Source organism: Plectropomus leopardus, chromosome 2 (assembly GCF_008729295.1).
Source record: "Plectropomus leopardus isolate mb chromosome 2, YSFRI_Pleo_2.0, whole genome shotgun sequence".
Classification (NCBI taxonomy): domain Eukaryota; kingdom Metazoa; phylum Chordata; class Actinopteri; order Perciformes; family Serranidae; genus Plectropomus; species Plectropomus leopardus.
Genome location: NC_056464.1, coordinates 5,684,896 through 5,708,404, shown reverse-complemented (window position 1 = coordinate 5,708,404; position 23,509 = coordinate 5,684,896). Strand labels below are relative to the sequence as shown.

At 37.4% G+C, this 23,509-nt stretch overlaps 1 protein-coding gene across 3 annotated transcripts in view; it reads left to right on the top strand.

The window, feature by feature from the left end:
* The first annotated feature begins 232 nt into the window (after positions 1 to 232).
* Positions 233 to 23,509, top strand: part of itpr1b (inositol 1,4,5-trisphosphate receptor, type 1b) — a 123,792-nt gene continuing 100,515 nt past the window's right edge. For all 3 annotated transcript variants that reach the window (XM_042499025.1, XM_042499016.1, XM_042499007.1), the window contains exons 1-8: positions 233 to 402; positions 4,010 to 4,123; positions 8,897 to 8,967; positions 17,839 to 17,954; positions 18,152 to 18,238; positions 19,974 to 20,132; positions 22,850 to 22,948; positions 23,331 to 23,414. In XM_042499025.1, coding sequence (XP_042354959.1) covers positions 4,032 to 4,123; positions 8,897 to 8,967; positions 17,839 to 17,954; positions 18,152 to 18,238; positions 19,974 to 20,132; positions 22,850 to 22,948; positions 23,331 to 23,414 — 708 coding nt within the window. In that variant the 5' untranslated portion in view covers positions 233 to 402; positions 4,010 to 4,031. The remainder of the gene's footprint in view (positions 403 to 4,009; positions 4,124 to 8,896; positions 8,968 to 17,838; positions 17,955 to 18,151; positions 18,239 to 19,973; positions 20,133 to 22,849; positions 22,949 to 23,330; positions 23,415 to 23,509) is intronic.

Sequence of the window (23,509 nt, the reverse complement as noted above, 5' to 3'; positions counted from 1 at the left end):
CTCCTCCTCCAAGATAAAAAAAAAAACTTGTTTCTAATGATATTTGTAAAAATAAAATAAAATAATTTAAGTAAAATGAAATAAAATAAAACAACAGGCTTGTTTCTGTCTAAAAAAAGAAAAAGAAAAAAAAAAGACTACATTACCCAGAGAGCTGTGCCGTAGTATAAATAGTAACGAAAGGGGCGTTCCGTCAGTGACATGTGGAGGAGGTAAGAAGCGGATTGCTGCCGAGGGCGCATTCAGCTGTCAGAGATAACGCCGCTCAGCCTGCTCTTACCTGGAGTTTCACTACCATGGACTTAACCGAGGATAGCGCTGTGGAAATTATCCTGTGCTGACCCACTTCTTCACGCGTTGCTTTCTCTCCCTGTCTTTGACGCCTTCTCTCGTTTCTGCCAGGTAAAGTCCGTCTCTATGTGTAGTTTTTCCCAGCCGGAGCATTGTTCATTTTGTCACTGAGCTGTGAGCATCCCTGTCGAGGAAGTAGCCCACGCGCTCATTTGTTGCTGTTGTTTTGCTGCAGCTCGTGCGGTAAAAGAACGAGGCGACTTGACATTTAAAAATTAAGCTAGCAGAAACGTTAGTGTCCTGTTTGGCAGCTTAGAAAACAGTTAAATTGTGTCACAAGACGCTCAAATTACTTTTAATATTAAGTCAACGGGCTATACAGATAAAAAAATACAAAGTTTGTGTAATTTATGTGTCGTATGGAGCGGTGAGGAGCATCTGAATTTGGGTAAATATGACCTTTAGTTTCATTCGGACAAATCGATATTATGGAAACAAATAACAAATATTTAATGAAAATGTCACCGAATGAAACTAGACCTTTTTTGTTTCATGTTACAGTCCTGCAAATTGGGAAGTTATGTCAAAATGTCAAGCTAAAATGTTGTTAAAATTTACTGTGTTTTTTGGTTTTGTCGTGAACACTATCCTTTTGGACAGAATTAGAATTTAACACTTAACCAGTGTAAGTAGTGTTGGGTTCACTAAGGTTTTCATTCTCTCGACCTGGATACTGGAGGATGGTGACCTAAATTGAAGGTGTGCATGTATTGTTTTCACACAGCTAACAAAAGTACACTGCTAGCATCTAAACTTGAGTTTAGTTTTCTGGGTAGGTATTTTTCATTGTTTCATTTCTATTAGTCAATTCTATGGGTGTTTTACATAAATATGTCCATCTTTAACCCCTTGGAACCTGGATCAACATGTGTTTTTGTTGCACTGAGTTTAGACACCCATTACAAGCATTGAAACCTATGGAACATGAAAAAAATGATTCGATTTCTTATAAGAACAGGGGGAAAAGGCAATGAGCAACTTCGCAAGAAATGTCTGGAAAAAAATGGCAAATAAATAAATTAAAAAAATTACAAAATAAATTAAAAAAAATTACAAATAAAATAAAAAAATAAATTACAAATAAACAAAAAAATAAATTACAAATAAATAAATAATAATAAAATAAATAATTATAAATATATAAATAAAATATATAAATAGTAATATGAGACAAGAGAATTGCTTAAAAATTAGCTATGGGGGATTATTAGATATTATCCACAAAAAAAGGGAAAAAGTTCAGAAAACTGTTCTTGTCATTTGTATGAATATACATATTTAAAGTTGTGCAGGAAGAATAAAATTTTTGGTTTTTTTTTTTTATTTTTCCCCACTTTCTTACGGTCATTTTCATGTCCCTTTGTTTTTTCTTTACTTTTTCTTTTGCTTATTTTCAGGCTCTTTTTTTTATAATTTTTTCCTGATTTTTGTTCTAAATGGAAAATGACTGTACATATATATTAACAAAATTCACATGCCATATTTGTAGAAGCGCAATGGGCTCTATAACTCATCTTTATTTCTACTATAAATTATACAAAATGTAAGTCATTGCTCTTCTTAAATTGTTACTCCTGACCTTACAACAAGAATTGCTCTGAGGATTGGCTACTGAAAATTAAGATTCAGATCAGACTGACCAAATCAGAATCACAATCAAAAATACTTAATTGATCTCTGAGGCAAAATTGTGGATCATTACAGTCACTCTGAAGCCAAGCATAGAGAATTATAGAAAGCAGAAATAAGTACTAGCGCAATCTATATAAAAACAGAAAATTGGAACACAGTAATAATGAAAACAAATAGCATTAGTATGTAATATATATGTTTAACGTGCAGAGTGTGTAAAATACAAAAGTGTGTGCTTTATTCTACAATACAATATATAATATCAGTATATATAAGTTAAACATGTATGATGCAATAATGTACAACACAATGTATAAATGAGTAGAAAAACAATATATACAGTATATACAATATACTGTATATATTACACATATTGTATATATACAATATGTGTAACATGTAAAATGAAGCCCACATTAAAGAGCTGAACAAATATGGCACATTTGTTTAATTGCACTAGTTGAATTTTTGCATGAATCATCATAAAATTAATGATTGATACCCCTAGATCATTTTAGTTTGTGGGACACATACAGCTCAATTTGATTGAAAGTGGGCCAGAACTGTCAAATGCAGAATAACATATAAATAACAACACCTCCAAATGTTTCCCTTTCTTTTAGTGTAAGAAGACATTCTGAAAAGGTTATTCCTTTTACCAAACAGATGATGAACAGCAGGAGATGTCTTTAGAGAAATAAGTGCAACAATGTGTCTGCATGTGTACACGTTTCTACTCCTAAGTGAAGTAACGCTGGCATCACCACACCAAACTTAAGAGGAACCTCTTGTACAAGCAGCTTCAGACTTCCATCTTGAAACAATATACTAGGAACCCCAACTACTAAGGCACTGCCCAAATGTTTGATTTGTAAGTGGTCTGTAAGGCAGGTAAGCAGGTTAAATTATCCCTCCCCTCATCGACCATTTGAAAAATCAAATGTTTTGGCATGGCCTTAGTATTATATTGTTGTAAGATAGAAGTCTGATACAGCTACTGATTGACAAAATTTTCACAATCTTCATTTTATTTATTGTTTTTTCAGATAACTGCATTCTAATCAGGATAAAAAGCCTCTGAAGCAGCTTTTAAATGAAGTATCTGCTCACTGTTTAACTTGCTCCTGACACCTGGCACCTCTCAGCCTCCACAAGTACATCAATATTAGGTGTGCAAAGTCATCCAGTGGGCTGGATTGTACACTTTTAAGGGGCTGGTTCTGGTCCGCAGGCCATATGTTTGATCCCCCTTACCTAGATGATCATAATCATTGCTGTTTTCAGTTGTTTTTAAACTTTGTCAGCTATTGACAACTATAGCCTAACAGATATATCAGTCAGCTGATTTTATTGGCCAAATATAGAGTTATTTAGAATAACCAAATTCCTAATAAAGTTTACTTATTATTTATTTAAATGTAAATCTCAGGTATTAAATCATTTGTAGTTTTTATTTATTTATTTTTATTATTTTAAAAAAATATTTTTTATTTTTATTATTTATTTTTATTTATGAAGGTATTTACTAACACTGTCACTTTAACATATGCTGATGGACCTGAGTTACAAGCTTCCTTCTTTTTATATGTCAACTGGTACAGAATTACAAAAAAAACAAACCTTAAACCTTTTTCAGGGCATTTGTGTCCATTATGATAAACTTTAGTGTTAAACTATAAAATACCATGCCTTCATACCAAGTATTTTTAAAAAAAAAACATATTATGAGTTTTTTACTCCCTGTTATTGGCATCAGCATCTGCCCTAAAAATCCAGTGTCAGTCAAGCTCTACTGACAACCTGTGTGTACATGAACATGGAGCTGTAACAAATAAATGTTCAGTGTTTTTGGCTAATTGATGACTAATGGTTTATTTAGATTGTCATAGGTTCATATTGTGCTTATCATTTAAATAATTTGCTGAGCGAAGCATTCAATAATAATGGTTTAAAAAGTGTGATTTGATTCAGCTCTGCTGTATGTCTGTGACTACTCTAAAGACCTTTTGGTGTCAATCCTTTGCAGGTGCCGTCACCCCTGAGGAATCATGTCGGACAAGATGTCCAGTTTCCTCCATATTGGGGACATTTGTTCCCTGTATGCAGAGGGCTCCACCAGTGGATTTATCAGCACTTTAGGGTAAGTCTGCTTGTTTTTCTGTGGGTTGTCACGAGCCCTTTAATACCTCCACTTCCCTGCTGCAGGACTCCAGGTGAGTGTGACTGATGGATGGATATTCAGACAGTGTTGTCCAACCATGCAGTATACACAACTACACAACAGTACAAGCTGCAAAATAAAAACAGTAACTATGTAGCTCAATACAGTACATTTTATTTGATGAGGTAGTATTTATTGCCCCTGTTTGGATTGTGGTAGTTACCGTCAACAAAAGCATTACTGATTTCTTTCCTCCACATTTATGGTGAATAATAAGTTGTGTGATTTTAGTGAAATAAACCAGTTCTGGGTGGCAAAACAATGGCAAAACAAGCTTTTTTAAAGAAATTTCAAAATGTTTTAAGAGAATTTAGTTGAGATATGCAGAGGTGGACTTGAGTTATAGTTGAGGTAGATAGAGAAATGAGGGATTGTCGAATGCCTTTCTATCTTTAAACACAGTGCTTAGACTGAGCTCTCTTTAGACTCAAGCTCACAGTAATAGGACGAGCCCATTTGCTCTGCAGTAATTTGGTTGCATGAATTCAACAGTAACTTTCTGTTTTCCCGGGATGGTTTCACACCAAGGGTTATGGTGAGGTGCTGATCACTGGCAGTAGGTTTCATTATGGAAAACAAGTGTTGTACACCCTAGCTATGTATGCATTTCACTCTTGATAACATTGTCTAATAAATGGAAATATGATCATCGGAATAGGAGAGATGGTGGATCCTGCTGTCGTCATCGCTCTCCTTTTATTTCCTTGATGTTCTGTGCACAGTAACTGCGGCCTCAAATTACCCTGTCTCTCCCGCTACATGCTGAGCACCATTTATTTAAGCACTTGACGTCTTCCCTCCCCCCTAATTGTAGGCAACGAGTTAAAAGTGCATCTCATTATGTGCAAACTGAGCAAATACAATTGACAGGCACAGAAATAGAAGGCTAAATGGAGAATATAGAGGAGTGGGTGATCCCATATCCCAGTCCACCATATCTAATAGCATGTCTGACATGCCAGGCTCTATCTCCCAAACTTTATTGTCTTGCATCAGTCCTGTCTTGTTCCTATTTTTCCATGCTATTCTCTGCCCCAGGGTGCTTGTTTTTTTCCTCCCGAGGTGAAAATTAGCACAGCATTTGATTTGTCACCTCCTCCCTCTCCCTTTTTAAGTGCTGCAGTCTTCCTCCTTTTGCTATGTCACTATTCTGTTTACCACTCACCGCCATGCAGCAGCCTCCTCCTCGCCAGCTCTCAGAAACCGTGCTCTTTCACAGCTTAGCGTGATGCGTCACCCACCATGGCAACAAATATGTGCACAGCTTTGAAGACTGCCACCATGACAGAGCTCGTTTGTCAAATTTCCCATCCAGTGTTGTTATGCCTAGTAATCATTTCCCCCGGTGCTGCCGTGAGTGCTCGCTGTAATAGAGAGGAGCTTAGAGGACACGTCTATAAATAGCATCATTGTATTAGGTGTTTCTTTTGCTGTCAGCATACTGAATGTGACCCCTGAGAGATGGCTGAAGCCACCTGGATCCTCAGAGAGCACCCAATCTTGACGCTGGGGCGATGGGATACAGCCATGATGCTGCATCCCAGAATGCAAGAGACTTGACCTTGGATACTGGTAGCCTTAGTTGACAACCCTGTTCATTTTGGGCCTTGGCTCATCAGTACATCAGTGTGATCAAGGCTCCTCATTCCTACAGAGGAGATTCTCACACCATGTGCTTTCTTCCCTCATCATCACAGTGCTCCGGCAGTGCAGGTTATACTGCATGAACTATAAAAAGATGTAACTGACTGGACCGGCGAGAACATCCTACTGAGTTGTTTTATTTTAGCTGCTCTACTATCTCATAGTATTCCCAGGGGTTTCCCTAGAATGCCTTGGTATCATGGGACCACTTAAAAAAAACATGTTTTACCAATGTTTTTAGTATATTATGTGGATAGACAAGATAACAATAAATAATAATGGTGCTAAAATAGATTATAATGAGGTAGTGCTGTTGTTGTACTCTTTAAAAGAGAAACCCGGGTTCCTTTCTTGGGTACAGATACACTGATATTACAATCCATCTACTTGTGCCCCAGTTTAGAGTTTTTATCCTCATCCTCTCAGTCGTTGGTTGACAGCCTCTCACATAAAGCATATTTCCTTTAATAATACTCAAAATATTAATGTCATGGCAGAAATGCAGAGGAAATATTTAATCCTTTCTCCATTTATTTTAAGCTAAAGTAAGTGTTTTTTGATTCAATCTATTCATCACATGAAATCATATGAATACAATTCTAGTTCTATTAATTTGCGCATTTTAAACAGTGTAATAATGATAAATATACTGTATATTGATGGGGGTTAGTGGTATATTAGACAGGGTCCTCATTTAGGATCCTTTTGGCCTGTGGGTAAAAGCTCTTCTTTTCACCAAAATAGATATTGGCATTAAAACAAAAACCGCTTGGTAACAGTTAGGAAAAGATAATGTGGCCTAAATCACCCGCTTTTGGTGCCATAATCCCAGCTGGAAACTAGTGTTGTCAAAAATATTGATATATTGATATTTGAAATGGTTTCAGTACCCATTACATGGTATCAGTACTATTGATACTGCTTTCTTGCTCTTTCTCTCCAACAGCAAGTTCACAAACACACAGACACACACACACACACACACACACACTGCTGCAGTACCCCTGCCTCCTGTCACTCAGTCACAGTGCTATCTACTTATCACTCTTTTCCTTTGCTCCAGTTGCATAAGAGCTTTTGCAGCACAGTTTGTTTTGTCTTTTATTACACAGAAATACATTTTGAATGTGTGACATTCTTAGAGGCCTTAACATGTGCACTGCTATAAGACTATTGTTTTCTTGAATCAAAGAATTTAATTTATTATCCCTTAATTTATTGTTTATTCACTGAGACTAAATAAGACCAAAAAAGTTGTCACAATCATGTTAAAGCCTTGTTATATTATTAATATAAAAAAACAGATAAATGTATGCCCTTTTTCCGTGTGGAATTGAAAATGGTATTGAATATCAATGTATTTTAAGGTACTGTATCAGAGTTAGAAATTCCAGTGTAGTGACAATCTTAGCAAATATGCAGCAATGTCTTGTTAAAAAAAAACAACCACTTTTTGTGGCTATAAAGCCGCTGGACAAACAGTAATGGTTTGTTAAAAAACAACTGGCTTTGTTCTTTGTTGGTCTTTGTAATTTTTATTTCACTCCCATTATTAGAGAACTACTTTACAAATTAAAAGTTGTCGCGCACAAACCATATGAAAATATACAAGTGCACCTGAAACAATTAGTCAGTTAATTAGAACATTAAATAGAAACTATTTTCATAATCATGTAAGTCATTTTTCATGCGAAAACATTTCGTGCTTCTGGCTTGTCCCTATACACACACACACTCTCACACACACGTATATGTATGTGTGTGTGTATGAGGACTTCCTGCTTTTCCTGTTATTTTTTTATGAATTTGAATTATTTCATTTATTGAAACCTTTTCGCATGTTTATTTTTACTCTATTACTTAAATGCATTTTCCTGAAATCACATTAACTTTGTCAAAGCTTATTTAACACTAGGCCTACATCAGTTTCACTACTGTAGAAGTTGTTCTTGCATCCTTTTTTGGTGCAATCCTTCCAGTCTTGGCCATGTGCCAGAGTCTTTGCACACAGCACAAAACCTGCTCTTATATCATGTTTAGTGTTTACCTGTGCTAATAGGTAACTTATTATCAAGTGGGATTCATCATTGAGCACACCTGGTCAGAACAGTTTTAGATGGTTAAGAATGTTTGATTTATCTGCAGTTGACTTATCTTACCTTGTTTCTTACCAGAAAATTAGGGGAAATATGAGATAAATTTAAGAGAATGTTGCTGCATGAGGCTCACTGTCTGCTATAGCTGCAGCACACAGACCCTGATGAAGATCTGTGAGTTGCAATGCGTGTATTCTCTCCATATGCCAAACATGCTAAGAAATTATATAATCAGGTGGAAAATAGTAAAAATGACAAATTACACGGAAAAAGCCCAAAATGACACCCAGAAATAATACAATGCATTTTTTAATACTTTGATGGCTTTGGGATAACAATTGCAGTTTGAATGGGTTTCAGTGGTGCATTTTTCGCACCTAACAGTATGAATGTAACAATTTTGATTACACATTGTATTTTAGACTTCTTGTAGGAGCTGAGCTGGAAATTCCAAGGTCAAACAAAAATACACAATCTTGCCAAAATATATGCCTTATGCATGAACACAATCAAAATAATAAAAAAAGAATGAAAAGCACTAAGGGTTAATAAATACACTTTTTTTTATTGCTTTGTGAAAATGCTGTGAAAACCTCCTAGTGGGTTATACTGTAGTTATTGTAATGGTATCTGTCAGTTTACCTTTCTGTAATAGGATATTTTGCACAAAGTTACTTGATAGAAACTCTATATTTATTATGTTTAGAAGTTGATATAATTAGATTTTGGGTACATGGGCTTTATGAATTATTAGCAAAATAATTAAGATGTCTGTTGGTTTTTACAGTATTACCCTGATTAGCATAGGGGGTTTTATTATAATGTTAATATAAGTTTGATTGTTCATGTGTGGATAATCGAAGCTTTTCGAGGGCGTATTGAATTTTAAAGTCTACATAAGTTGCATGTGTCTTGAGTGATTGACTCATTGTAACGATGGCTGTGTCCCCAGGCTTGTTGACGACCGCTGTGTGGTACAACCAGACACAGGAGACCTCAACAACCCACCCAAGAAATTCAGAGGTAAGGCCTGAAAAATCTCTCACTTCTCACTTGCTTACACTTCTCTTCGTCAGTTAAGTCAACACATTAGTTTTTCACTAGTAGTTTTACTTCTTAGCAGTTGGGGTAAAAATTATCGTTTTCCAGTCTTTACCTCGCTATCTGTTTTGAAATGTGGTCTTTGGTGTTCTCTCAGACTGGTCAGCTGTAGTTTCAGTAAGAATAGCAGGTGTGCATTTGATTCCCAGAGGGGAATCATAGGACGAGGGGAGTAAATCGTGTGTAAAAGCGATGGAAAGAAAATGCTTCACATTAACAGCACTAACTAAGGCCTCCATCAAGTATCTGCTGTAGAAATTTCTATCAGTTATGGCCATTGCTGCCTATTGCAACAAAGTCACTTTTGAAAATCATACACAATACAAGCCTGGAGTCGATCAGTATTTAATCAAATCATCTAAATCAAGGCTTTATTAGTGGATAGGATTGGCACTGGAAGGCACAAGGAATAGTAGAGTAAGTGGTTGTTTTGGGTGAGAGCCCCTTTAGAGCTGTTTCAATTCTTTTTGGCTTTTTTTGGGTTCAAATGGTGTTTTATATTACTCTGATTTTTGGTTGGGGCAAGGTTTGGACCTTCTGAGCGGAGTTTGCATGTTCTCCCCGTGTCTGCGTGGGTTTTTTCTGGGTTGTCTGGCTTTCTCCCACATTCCAAAGACATGTAGGTCAGGTTAATGGGGACCGTAGGTGTGAATATGGTTGTTAATTGTTGTCTGTCTATATGTGTCAGCCCTGCGATAGCCTGGCGGCCTGTCCAGGGTGTACCCCGCCTCTTGCCCAATGACAGCAGGGATAGGCTTCAGCTTCCCCGCGACCCTAACGAGGACAAGCGGTTTCGGACAATGAATGAATGAAGGAATGATTTTTAAACCATGAATTCGTGCTTTTATTCTCCTCTTCAACCAAAAGTTGCTTTGCATTAAAATAAAGTCACTTTTGTGTTCCGAAAACTATGTTGAGATGGAAATGGTTACATTGGCATGTTATCTTGTTGGAAACATGTTTTCCATTGATTAATTCTATAGCCTTCAGATATTCTGCTCACTTGGAAAAAAATGGCCCAAAAACATTTGGCTATCCATTACATGAGCTGCTTGACACAAGGCAGGTTAGATAAATTAACTTGTGCAGTTTTTATGGCTAATACTGACCCTGTCATTAGTCACTACAGAACTGGATGATCATCTGATATATGTGTAGCTAATGCAGCCGTCACTAAATTTAGCAAATTGACTGCCACTTTCTTGTGAATGCATTTCTATGTTTTGGCAGGTCTCCAAGAAAGATCTTTAGGACATCACTTAAGACTACCAGTGTCATTTCCATTTTCTAGGAACAGTGTTCTTTCCAAACTGATTAGATTCAGTTGATCATCTTTATACATATTAAGCCTCACAGGACGTTGTTTAACATGCTGCTGTCACAGTCATAATTGTGCTCTCCTGAGCGTCATCTCTGAGTGCTGATAACCAGTAAGATGAACATGCAGCCGCTGACTGTGGCGGACTATTCCCAGGATCCTTTTTGCCACAACATAGATTCATTTTATCATGTAACATTTCTTTACATTTTTTTGGGCCTGTATAGCTGTCTTTTAAAAGCTGAATACATTGGCTAATTTTGGTCACTTCAATTGAATCTCTGAATCAGAATTCTGTTATATGAAACCATTCATGACTGAAAAAAGATATTACACAAAATGCTAGTCGCTGTCTGACTTAGGTTTAAAATAAGTTTAGATAAAGTGAATAAACATAGAACATGGAAGTTCTTTCTGAAAGTGTGCTTTCCAACACCTTTGGTTTATATCAGCAGGATATAAGACAAAACTCCAGTTAGTCTCCTCTTGAGAAATTGCTGTAAAATTTGGATGTGTGCGTTCTATTTGAAATGGGTATGTCATAATAATTTTGAGCAAATGAGCAGAATCTCAATATCATCATTAATATTCTGTGCTGCAAAGCGAGGGCCAGCATGGTGTGCCACAGTGTTTTGGCTGGTAACATTTGTGCCACTGCAGCAAACAACAGACAAAAAATTAAAACAGTGAATATAACAAAACTCCTTTTCCCTTTCTGCTGTTTGATGTTTAAATCAAGTTTCATATCACCAGCTGGAGTTCATAAATGCCACTGGAAATGGCAGTCAGCATTTTTGAGCGCTACTTCATGTGCCTCTACATGTGTGCCTGAGTGATCATTCTGTACAATGGCTACAAGATTTATAGTAGTGGAATTTAAGGCAATAAAAATCATTTTTTTTAAATAAGCTTTTGTTTCCCATGTCACTGAATAATGATATTATTTTATTACAATACATGAAAACATGACTGCTACATACTGAAAAAAGCAAATAACTGAAATTAGGAAGTAAAGTAATCCAAGTAAATCATTAAAAAAGGATGGGCTATCTTATAGAAGCGTCTTGTGTGTGTGTGTGTGTGTGTGTGTGTGTGTGTGTGTGTGTGTGTGTGTGTGTGTGTGTGTGTGTGTGTGTGTGTGTGTGTGTGTGTATGTGTGCTTACCATTATTTTTTAAATTATACTTTTAAATGCTGAAAAAACAGGAGATCTACGGCATGTAAATACTGTTGTTATTTATTAAAACATTGTTTTAGGGGATGCTTGTATTTGTGGTCATTGTCTCTGTCTTAAACAAATCTTAATGTCATGTGACATGCTACTTCGGTAAGAACCAATATTACTGGGACCTTTAGCTAGAGTGCAGCCGACTACAGTAAAACTTATATGAATAGCCCTGGCTTTTAGTTTCTTCATTTAGTGAACTCAACAGGCCTATATTTGGGACAGGTGTCTATATTTGGGAAAGGGGTCTATATTCAGGACAGGGGTCTGGGACGGGCTTTTATTTCCTTTTACATAATGTTGCTCAACAACGATGGAAATACAATCAAGCTTCATCAAGTTTCATTAAACCTCTTTTTTGCATCTCTCCTGTTTACTTTGCCTGCATTACTTCTTTGGTGCTCATGACTTCTGTGAAATGAACTGAATGAGTTTAGACATCTGTATTTGTATACCTTATCTAAGAAGTCAATTAACATATCTCCAGTGGGTAGTCTTTTATTTCTCAAAATGTGTAGCTACAACAGGCAAGTAAAAGGGGCAGGGCATCTTATTGGGACAAGGCATATATCTGAAGTTTTATGGTATTAAATATATAAGAACTCACAAAATACACACCCGTGACTTACCACGTCACAGTTTGTCCATAATTAATACCATATTTTTTTTCTATAGTATAACTGTAGCCAGTTGAAAGCTCAGTACATATGCATGTGTGTGCACATGATCAGTAGGGTACAGCCTCACCTTTCTTTTGAGCCAGAAAAAACACTTAAGATAGACATTTTTATTATATGGCCTGAGGTGAAAAGTTTCCCAACCACATGGCAGACATTTTTACAATGAATTTGTCTTGTCTCGCAAGATTCTGTTTTTGCTGTCCAGGCAGAAGGAAAAGCCTTGTAACTACCACATGTAGTGTTTGTAGTTTTAGGCAAAATGCCAGGCAGAGTTAAGTATCGGGCCCCTGACAGCAACCTGCCATGACATCTTAACATCTAATAACAGGCTCCAACCAGACAGAACAAAGATTAGCTACCAGCTATGCAGCTAAAAATACAGTCTTTTGTTTTTGGTGAAGACCAGGTGCAGTTCTATTGTGGAGTTGTTTCAGCTTTCCTTACACATTAAGCTATTATCTGCCATTATTGCATTTTATTTGGACTGATAAGGATGCAAATAATTTGTCTTCTTGAGGCATGGTAACCTGCTAGTGTGATACCTGGTCATGACAAAAAGTTAAACTAACTGCTTGGTTAAATTCTGTGCTTATTTACAAAAAAAATGTATGGATGTCAGCTATTTTATGTTTCCCTTGAGGTACTGGTTCTACACATGGCCTGCTCATGACCCTTTGTAACAAATAGCACATGTCTATTTATTTGAAGAATTTCAGAGTGCTTCATGTCCATGTTTCATGTCCAATGCACATAAGACACTGCCTTAGCACAGGTGAGTGGGAGGATAGCAATAGTGACGGGAAAAAGAACAGCCTTTGTGAAACTGCTTTTCACTATTGTTTGGACTCTAACAGAAACACGCTGAACTGAATGGTAATTTTTTAGGGTGTATTCTGTATTTTTGTATTGTTTTTATTGGATCTATCTATAATGTTATTAGCACACTTTAAGTGTTAAAACACTTAAAATGTGTAATATGTAAAATGTGTAATAATTTGTGGTCATTTATTAATGTTATTTTGCAGTTACATTGAGTATGCACTGCTCGTCGGTTCACAGCTGGCGCAGAGTATGGATATTTATCAGAAGTGAGATTATTACATGGGGATTTTTCCTAGAACTGAGACAACACTAACATGATTTCCAGAACAAAAGACAGCCTTGATGTTTGATCGACACAGTGTGCCCTGCTGGAGCTTGATCAATGCATGACCAACAGAGGCGTAAACAACATTATTCTCACAACCTTACAAGGAGGTCATTCAGTAAAGTAGGCAGCCTTTCTTTGTTCAGTCAAATTGATGATTGACCTCAGAATTTTCTTCCTTGTGACACATTAACCACAAAGTAGCATTTTTGTTGAATCAAGTCTACAAATAAGTCAAGAGCAAAATGAAGGTAATATACTGTGGAGCAGTGTAGTTGAAATAAAAAAAACCCAATATTTTTAATCATTTACCATTGCACACTGTACTGTGAAGGTGGGTCATTTTAGGTTACATGCAAAAGTGTAATTTTCATATCCATTTAATGCAAGGCATCCACCTGGAACTGCTCATGCCACTTTAATTATAGTCTTGACCAACAACAGTACATTGTTGTTAATGGGGTATTTTTTGTGTGTTTATTGCACACACACACATAGACACAGACACAGACACACACACACACACACACACACACACACACACACACACACACACACACACACACATACAAAGCATAACATCCTGGTTCAAGTCATTGACAGTTATTGACAAATTATTTATTCTCTGTCTGATAAAGTGTTGTTGTTTTTTTTTATTGATATATGGATTCCATTAAGACAAATGAATTAATTGATAGTAGTGATTTTGAATTTATTTTAATACATTTTAAGACTTGGAATTTCTCACCTCCCACTGCTCTTTGTTGCTGTAATTTGTCTGTCTTTATATTGATTGCCATGGTTTTGAGACAAAAGTATTCCCCTACAGACATGTATAGTAATTCAGCCTTTTTTGACTGATGGACCTAGGGCTGCACAAGTAATTGAAATATCATTGGTATTTCCACATGGCCAAGTAGCACAGATCACTTCATCATGAACATAATCTGCATGTCCAAAGACATGAAGATCCGGTTTATTGATGACTTTAAATTGCTAGTAGGTGTGAATGTGTTTGTGAATGGTTGTCTGTCTCAGTATGTCAGCCCTGTGGTGACCTGTTCAGTGGGTATCCCGCCTCTCGCCCAGTGTCTGCTGCGATGGACTCCAGCCCCTTGTGACCCTGAGGAAAAGTGGTGGCAGATTATCAATGAATTAATCATTTTTTGATTTCAGTTAAAATGAAATGCAGAAATTTCCATTCCCACTAAAATTGCAACTCATATTGCCACCACAGTGTCTGTCGATATAATCATAGCAATATGATCTTTTTTTCTGTATAGCAACCTTAGATGCACCATGTGCCAATTTTCAAGCACAGGTGTCTCATATTGCTATGATAACAGCTGACTGATATCAGCAGTTCACTGTAGGAAGTGACGGAGTAGCATTGATCAGCAGATAAGGTAACCATCAATAGAGTCCCCCTTTCCCTAAAACATTTTCCTTTTTGACTCCAGGTTCCAGATGTACTGGAAATAAATGCTCAGGATTACCTTGTTATGTATTTCAGGTGCAAATGCAAGTTGATATTTGTTGCTAGCTCTACTGATATAAGCATTCAGAGGTCTTTGCATCAGTTGTCTGCACCAGGAAGAGTTCTATAGATTATGTAAACATCAGATAGGTGATACTGTTTTATGGATTAAGACAAGCCTTTGCATTTGGAGATTTGCAAAGAAACAACTTCACTTGTCTGTTTGTAACGGAGCTATTCAAATCATATTCAAAGCTGTGGTTTCACACCATAAAACAGCAGTCACACAAGAGGTACCCAGAATAAACTAAATGTGCAGTCGTTAAGTCATCCTTTGACCATGCAAAAAGCAGAACTTGTCAGATATGCATCACCAAAGAATTTAAAAATGAATGGTGCCTCATGGTGTAGTGTTTCTGTATTTGTTTGTATGATAATGATTATGATTAAGTTTTATCCAAGAACATAGTTACCACATTTTATGACACATTTAGAGATGTACACTTAATTACAGATCATTTATTTATTTAGTGAGTATTCAAAGGTTTTATAGGTAATGTGAGGGCATGTCTAAGCCCTCCACAGGTTGTAGTCCCATACCTCTTATTTAGGCCAATGTTAAACAGAAGCAAAGAGTACCAGGACTAAACCCTAACATCCTTGTTAAGTTTTAACCGCACACTTAAGCTTAAGCGTGAAAGAGGGAAAGGAGGGAGATGGCATGCAGCAAAGGGCCAGGGCCGGAATTGAACCCGCAGCCTCTGCAGCAGAATATAGCCTCTGTATATGGGACGCCTGCCCCGAGGGTTGTCTCATGTCACTGATTCAGTGTGCGATGTTCATGGACAGGATCGCAAGGCACAGCCAGGGAGAGGAGTGTCCCATGTGGGGACCTCAGAATTGCATCTCTGCTCTTGGCAGATGGTGTGCTTCTGTTGGCTACATCACACTGTGACCTCCAGTATCTTCTTGGGCCATTTGTTGAGTGTGAAGCAGTTGGGACCAGAGTCAGGACCTCCAAGTATGAGCTCATGGTTCTCTGCTGGAAAAAACTGTGGATTGCTCCCTCTGGATTGGGGGTTAGTTGTTGCCCAAAGTAAAGGAGCTCAAGTATCTCATGGTCTTGTTCATGATTGCAGGGAATATAGAGTGCAAGATTGACACGTGGATCGATGTGAAGTTGGCAGTGCAGTGGGCGTTGTGCTAGTCTGCTGTGGTAAAGAACGAACTATGCTGGAAGGCAAAGCTTTCTATTTACCAGTTCATCTCTGCTAAAACCCTAAACTATGGTCATAAGCTTTGACCAGAACAATGATATTGTGGATCGCTGAAATATAGGGTGGCTGGGTCAGCTTTAGAGACAGGGTGAGGAGCTCAGACATCCAGGAGGAGCTTGGAGTAGAGCTGCTGCTCCTTCGTGTCAGAAGTGGCTGGTTGAAGTGTTTCAGGTGTCTGATCAGATGGCCTCCCATCCTATTATAGAGGAAGATAATGGATGGAAGTATCACAGGGAGCTGTGACACAGCATGTTACACTTCACTTCTTTCTCCCTGATCTGAGTGGTTGATACATAAATGAAGTTTGTTTGTTTGCATCCATAAATACAGGTTGATATCATGTTGATGCTTTAAGAATTGCTCTTTATTTTTATGTATGCACCTTAAAGCTTTGAGAGATCATCTGAGAGCGCACATGCAGGAGACCTGTGCGCATCATGTCACTAAGTGGGTTGTTATATAACTGAAGCTCAATGGTGTCACAAATGTTCCATTCACCCAGGAATTGGTAGGTGTAAACTATAAAATACATGAAGAGACACCATGTTGGCTTAGGAAATACTTTTTTCAGTTGTGCCATGTGATGCAGACTGTGTTTGTAATTTGGGAACTTCGCAGTTTACTGTGAGTATTATGCTTGTTTTGTGAAGGATGTAAACTTAAAGCAATACTCAAATAATCAATCAACACTTACAAATTGTAGGGACTATATTGGATGATGGATATTATTATTTTGGCATTAAGTAGCTCCAGTGTCATCCACTGATATCATATTTTTGTAAACATATAATAAATAGATAAACATACCCTCTGCCAAATACCTCCCTGCCCATGGAATTCACATATATGTCCCATTTTATTTTCCTCTCTTCTCCATAACCCCGATCGCTCATCGCTGTCAGACAGATGTTCTCCCAGTGCCCCATTTTCTCTGTTGGCTCTTGGCCTCCTCTCTTCTTGTCCTCCACCCCGTGGCCCATAATGGCTAACCCATGGAGATTCTTGTGTTGGCCGCATTTCAGGTGGAGGCAGTGGCTATTTTTAACCCTGGTTTTACCTCATCAGGTCCCCTGTACCAGTTTACAAATATGTAGATATATCAAAGTTGACAACTTACCAATGAAAGACTTTAAACGTATCCTGTGGAGAGATTTTTTGTGGTACTGTTCCTTACAGCGTTTCCCTCCAGTTTAAACAAATGGTGCAGAGCTACACAACAATAAATGAGTGTTTACTACCAAATAAAATGTTACTTTATCTGGTAGATACTGTTTGTTAATTCTGTTTGTATATATCTGATTAAGGTTGGATAGAGTGAAATATTGTAATTAATTAATAGTTTCAAAAATAAGTAAGACAATGTATATCTTCCTTTGATGCACCTGTCACACATTAAGGTGTGCCGAGATGTTTTATGCCTCCACGCCAGCAATAGCCATGGTCAGAGGCATTATGTTTTTTTAATTGTCTGTCCATCGCATTCATGTTAAAACGTAACAAGAATGCCTCCAGGGAATTTCTTAAAAATTGGTACTGAAAATCTAACCAACCATCAACCATCAAAATGTAATCAGGCCATCCTGAGTGGCAGTCTGGTATTTGTTGAGAAAAACTAACACTTGACAATGAGGTTGGCTCTTGACATCTCTCTTTTTTATTTCTTTCTACAGACTGCCTTTTCAAACTGTGTCCTATGAACAGATACTCAGCACAGAAACAGTTCTGGAAGGCGGCAAAACCTGGAGGCAACAGCACCACTGACACAGTCCTCCTCACCAAACTCCATGTAAGTGTCCTCTTCACCTTACTTACTTCTGCTCTTTGACTTAAGTCATGTTGAAAATAAAGGCTGAGTGCATTAGTGACATAAAGCTACAGCCTTGTATTAATGTGAAATGTGTATGTAGCATCACTCTTTCCAGTACTCTTTCCAATACTATCTGTTTCTGTTTGGGCATTTGTGTCTCTTGCTCTGTGTTTTAGCATGCTGCTGACTTGGAGAAGAAGCAGAATGAGTCTGAAAACCGCAAGCTGCTGGGAACAGTTATCCAGTATGGAAATGTCATTCAGGTGTGTTCAGGAGCCTATAAGATAAGGCGCTTTGGTTAATGGATCTAGAGCAACATTTAGCTTCAAATATGACACTCTGTACTTGATAATATTGGTTGTAATTCGGTTGTAATCAGAGAACAGTTTTAAATAACTGCTGCAGCACAAAGTTGAGCTGTAAAGTCGTCTGTTGTAATGTCTTATCTCGCTCTGCTTAATGCCCAGAAATGGTTTGCACACATGTATGAGTCTGAAACCAAATATGGTCATGCATTCCTCTGTGATGAACACAAGGGAGACAGTACATGCAATGTATGATATTGTGAATGCAATGAACTGTCATTCTAGTAAAGGTGAGCACAAATTGGTGTCTTTGTTTGCCATTTGGAATTATTTTTAACAACTGAGTAACACAGAGAGCAGACCTTGGCGTTTTGTAAAAGGGATGCACCGATTTTTATCAGCCGAATATTGATATCTGCCGATATTCGCCTTGTTGATTGCCATTGGCCTGTCAGCAAGTAAGATGACATTCAGCGATGGCAGAGGCTGATATTTCTCAGTTGTGTCACATCAATTTTGTGCAGGCTAAAAAGCAGGACTTGAGACTAACAGCTTCCTGTTGTCCCACAGACTATAGAAAACATGTTTGGGATGAACAGAGATATATCCCGGGATGCCTTCGGGACAAAAAAAACGCAGTAAATATTTTCCCAGATAATGCTACAATGTCAGCAACAAATCTGTATTGAAATCAGCAGGAGGAGAGCTAGTTAATATTAGCTGTTAGCCATTAGCAGCTGGAGGCCGACACTAATGGCTAATGGTGATTGAGTTATGTTTTAAAGTGTTCAAGCTCTTTTCAGTAAAACTGATCATTGGTTGATGATAAATGATAATGCTGTCATAATTTCTTTAAATGTAATCATGTAAAATTTAGTTTTGGCCAGAAACCTGAATAAATACAGTTGTTTGAAGAAGAAATTTGTTGATGTTACATATAAAAGAGGAAATTATTGTATATTATATACAGCAAAAATTAGGATTTATTTATATATTTTGAAAAAAAATGTTTTACAGGTGACGGAAGGTTAATATCAAAGCTTGTTGCATACAGTATATTTGTATGGTTACATTTGTGCAAATATTGTGTAATGGTGAGCTGATCACTTTAAAACGGTTTTGTTTTTTCTCCAGGCATAAAAGAAGAAGTCAATAAAAAAAAAAAAATCAACATTGCTATCAGTCAAATTGTTATTTTAAATATCTGTATTGGTATTGACGCACAAGTTCACCACTGGTTTATTCCTGTTTTGCATCAAAGCCTCAATGGGTCATCCCTGCAGTGCACACTAACTGGTTCTAACAGCATATACTGTATATTCCATTGAAGGATTAAGCTGGGCATTGAGTCAAGTTGGCCAAAAATATGCAGAGCTTATATGATCCCAGTCTAGCTGGTAAAAGACAGATCTGAGAATAGTTGATTTAATGGGTGAAGCAACAGAGGTCATGGGAAGCATTTAAGGAAAATACATTTCAAGTACTTGAATATCTTTAACAAGAAATAAAGACACCAAACAGTTCTGGAGAGGCATATTTTTAGTGAAGTGTTTCCTTGGGCCCCGTTGTAAAGACTGTGACATATTTCCAGTTTCTGTTCTAGCCTCTATTTGTTTCCACTGTTGGCTTTATGTCGATGATAATAGTTATTTGTCCTTCAACCACATAACGCCATTTCTTGTTTTGCCAACAGTTGCTGCACTTGAAAAGCAATAAATACCTGACAGTGAACAAGCGCCTACCTGCACTGCTGGAGAAGAACGCCATGAGAGTTACTCTGGACTCAGCGGGAAACGAGGGATCCTGGTTCTACATCCAGCCTTTCTACAAACTGCGGTCCCTGGGAGACAGTGTGGGTAGAGCCAGCTGTGGGATTAATTATGATCTGTAGGAGAAATTAAGGGTGTATTTTTAGACTTTTTACAAGGTTTGAAAACAGAAGTCACATGTACTTGCATGTAGACATGTGATTTGGAAGACAATTAGTTTCATCCAAGCACTAGGTCAGGCTGCAATGTGTCCTGTCTGATGTTTACAGGGAAAAAGTCAATACATGGGGTTCTGCTGCATTGATTTGAAACTTAAAAACAGGGCTAGGCCATATGGCTTTAAAATAATATTGTAATATTTTAAGGCTAAATCACATTACACAATATACTGTATATATGTAATATTTTTAAATGCCCTTTAAACTAATGAGAACTACTAAAAAACAAAATTATTGAATGAATTGCAGTTACAGTGAAGTTAAAGTAGCTACTGTCATATAATAAAGTTAAATACACTGCTGTTACATTTAATAGCATATGGTTATAAGCTAGTTAAATAAAGTAGCTTTTATCATAAAGTTTTGGCTGTGGAGCTTCCGGTCAACAGTTGGATGATAGTATTAGCAGACAGTTAACCATGAGGATTCATTCACTGTGAGCAGGCAACAAACTAACAGCTCTCTAGCTCAATATTACTAATATTTGCAAGTCACAGTGGTACTCAGTGGTCACAAAATGTGACTAAATAGTCGTGATCGGAGCTTTGCAAATACCAACACACGCCTCACCTGCTCACATACTGCCACTACTGCTCATTAAGTTAGACTGTTACCACAGCACTGTTAAATGTGATGATTTATTCTCTGTAAGATGGAAACAACAACACGAGGCTTTATACACCGTAAGCTAGAAACAAACTTACAGCTCTCCAGTTCATTTATTAATAGTATTTGCAAATCACAGTTGTGCTCCATGGCTGCTAAATGTGACTAAATAGTCATGGTCTGGAGCTCTGCAAAAGCCCTGCTTTTTGTGTGTGCCTGTGAGAGGCAGAAAGCCATAAGGAGAGAGCAAGGGAATTGTGAATTAGTGGAGTGGCCTTTTAAAGATTTAAGATACAGTACTATAGACATAGCACATGCTGCATGGCAAATGGTTAGTTTGTTTCTAGCTTACGGTGTATAAAGCCTTGTGTTTAACGGTGCCATGCTAACAATCTAACTTCATGAGTGGTAGTGGTGGTAATGAGAGCAGTTGAGGTGTGTGTGTTTTTGTATCTGCAGAGCTCAGATCTAAAATATTTTGAAACCACAGAGCACCAGTGAGACTTGCAAATCTTTGTAATATATGACCTAGAGAGCTACTTTCCAGCTTGCAGTGAGTAAATCTTCACATTAAATGGGGCAGCGGTAATAGTTAAATGTCTGCTAAAGACTTGGAAGCCCACAGCATAAATATCGACACTTTGGCTGAACCAGGTCCTTCAAAATTAAAGCATTATGGATTCCACTTTTTTGTGGTCAAATTTTTTATTTAGCTTTGAACAGAATATAATAAAAAAAATCATATGAACAAAGGTGCACCTCATCCATGTGTCCATATGTTTTTCATTTTTTTTCAGCTATTGATATTCCAGAGGGAAAGTTCTCTAGCTGTCTTAGAACGACCTGTGATATGTAATTCATAGTATTTAAAAAAAAACAAAACTATAAATATAAATAAAAAATAAATAATAAAAAACAAATAAGTATGATGAAAACCCCGCTATACCCCGATTTATTTAATTATAACAGTACTTTATTCAGCTTGATCATCAGTCAGCTCACTGGAGTAAAACAGGTGTTTGCTTTTAAACCCTCTCTCAATAGGTAACATTTTTTCAGTTGCTGGCAGAAAACTGCGGATCTCTTTGCAGAGTTCTTCTTAGAGCGTGTGAACTCTGTGGTTTTAGCAAACACCAATAAGTACACACACACACACACACACACACACATTATTTGGCAGTAGCTACTTTAACTTTATTGTAACTGTAGTTTACTTACTAAATTTGTATTTTGGTACTCTACAGTAGTTTAGAGGTTATAGTTTCCTCACATACACATTCATCAGTCAGCTCACTGGAGTAAAACAGGTGTTTGCTTTTAAACCCTCTCTCAATAGGTAACATTTTTTCAGTTGCTGGCAGAAAACTGCGGATCTCTTTGCAGAGTTCTTCTTAGAGCGTGTGAACTCTGTGGTTTTAGCAAACACCAATAAGTTACCGATGATTTAAACAAAACTTTTATTGACTCTGGCTGCTGACATTCCTCTGTGGTTGTGAGTGATGCTCGGGGTCAGGGCTGTACCTTAATGAGTCTCTGTCTGATCCTGTCCTTTCAAACACACAACACGGTTCATGACTCCCCCTAGTGCTAATCTCGAGGCTAACATGATCCAAGGCAACCAGGTCTCCCATTAGCAGCGTGTTATGTTCACCTTGTGAAGAAAGGGAATTAAAGAATGATGGCTGATATCAGGGGAAGTGACCTACTTTTAGTTTGGAATAAAATTGAGCGCTCAGTCCCTCACAGTGGCCCTCAGAGCAGCAGATTTTCTTCTTGTTTCAAGATTTTCTGTTGCCCTTCACTAAATGAGTCTGTTTATAGAGGACACCTACAATCTAGTCGATATAGCTCTATGGTATCATGTCTTGTTTCTGAGTAGTAGAAACAGCTTCCTTTGGAATTTATTTAATTTATCTGAGCTGAAAACTCATCTGAACGCAGTATGTTTTGTGTATTTTCTAATATTACGCCTGCAGGTGGTGATTGGAGATAAAGTGGTCCTTAACCCTGTGAATGCAGGTCAGCCTCTACATGCCAGCAGCCACCAGCTAGTAGACAACCCAGGATGCAATGAGGTACAAAAACATTTACCTTACAGGCTGTACAGTGAATAAGACTCATGATATATACTCCACATGTGCTTCAATAAAGACATACTTCACCTGCAAAAGGAACATTTGTATCTCAATTACTCTGTGGGTCGTACTGTGAAATTGTCAAGAAAGTTAACAAAAAGGTTACATTCTTTGTGAATAAATGATCAAATTCTCATTTAACCAGTTTTATAGTAAATGGACTGCACTTGTAAAGCGCTTTTCTAGTCATAAATGATGTACAATGATCACTTTGCAGGTAAAGTATTCTTTAAAGTGGAATGATAAACACAGTTTATTTTAAGCCTGAAACGTTCAATAAGACATAAATTTTTCTCCTCCGCTTCTCGACTCTGTCTGCCAGGTTAATTCTGTAAATTGCAACACGAGTTGGAAAGTTGTTCTGTTCATGAAATGGAGTGACAACAAGGAAACAATTCTCAAAGGGGTAGGTATTCCAACATTTTTGCGTGACATCAGCATTTAGTAATCCATTTTCACTAACACCTTTGTGAAACACATCTTCATTAGCAAGCTAAAAAG